A 1,063-nucleotide genomic window follows, 5' to 3' on the forward strand; every position below is an offset into this window, starting at 1 on the left:
TTTCACTTCATCGTTTAGCTCACAGAAGCATTTGAGCATGCGCCCTTTACTTAGCCAGCGAACATTACAATGGTACAACAAATAAGCATATTCCTCCGCTTCGCGGTCTTTAAACATTTCTTTAAATTCTCTATTGTTCAATCCCTTATTTTTTTAAGTTAGCACATTTTGTTACCACTTTCATCATATTGGTCATTCTTAGAGAATGTGTACATTAATTTTGTTGGTGAATAAGATAGTGACACACTATTAACACATTAGATTCCAGTTCACGGCTCTCCAATTCTTTCTCAATTAAAACAACAAGTCCTTTTTGAAATCCTACCATAGAAGGCGCACTGTCCTTAACTACACATCTCTGTTTTTCGTAGGGCAAATCGAAATCACTTATTGCAGATTTGACTTCAGAAACGAGATATTCACCTGTGGTAGTCGTGTGCATCGATTTTAAAGCAAATAAATCTTCTCGTATCGTAAAGTTTACCGTTATCCCACGTACAAATATAGCCAAATGTACCGTATTTGCTATATCTGTTGTCTCATCTACGGCTATGGAATAAAACACAAATTCTGATGCTGCTTGTTTCAAGGATACTTGGATATCGTTAGCCATGTCTTTTATATGGCCAGAAAGTGCCCTCCGTGGTAACCTCCTTGCATTACGGATGTAATTTCAAATAATATGATTATGATTTTTGAAATTATATTGCTGTTTGCAGAAAGATTTTTTTTTTAATTTTAGCTTGTCTAAACGCAGAGACTCTTTCAATATTTCGTATTCCTTATGTTTGGTCAAATAGTAGCGTTCAAGATTGTACTTTTTATAAACTGCAACCGATTCTTTACAAATGAGACACTTTCCACTTACTTCCATCAAAAAATAACTATTTGTCCATTTTTCATCAAACAAAGAACTTTTGCCTGCAGTTTTTCTTCTTTTATTACAGTATTACTAATCATTGCGGAAAGGGGTTACTTTTGTGCACTTTACAATATTGACTTAAACAGAATTAAGCAAATGAACCATAAATGTTGCCAGCATTCAAAATTATTGCACTTAATT

General features: G+C 34.0%; 1 protein-coding gene across 1 annotated transcript; it reads right to left on the minus strand.

Annotated features, from left to right (window-relative positions):
• Window positions 1-214: 214 nt before the first annotated feature.
• On the minus strand, window positions 215-613 carry LOC150075144 (general transcription factor II-I repeat domain-containing protein 2A-like). The gene has a single exon (XM_090388379.1). The coding sequence runs from the start codon at window positions 611-613 to the stop codon at window positions 215-217; it is 399 nt and encodes a 132-aa protein (XP_090244505.1).
• Window positions 614-1,063: the final 450 nt, after the last annotated feature.

Source organism: Mastigoproctus giganteus, chromosome 14 (genome assembly GCF_048544385.1).
Source record: "Mastigoproctus giganteus isolate SK-2022 chromosome 14, ASM4854438v1, whole genome shotgun sequence".
NCBI lineage: Eukaryota > Metazoa > Arthropoda > Arachnida > Uropygi > Thelyphonidae > Mastigoproctus > Mastigoproctus giganteus.

Bases quoted from the DNA above. Each gene is read 5' to 3' on its own strand.
- LOC150075144 (XM_090388379.1), bottom strand. From the start codon at position 613: ATGGCTAACGATATCCAAGTATCCTTGAAACAAGCAGCATCAGAATTT.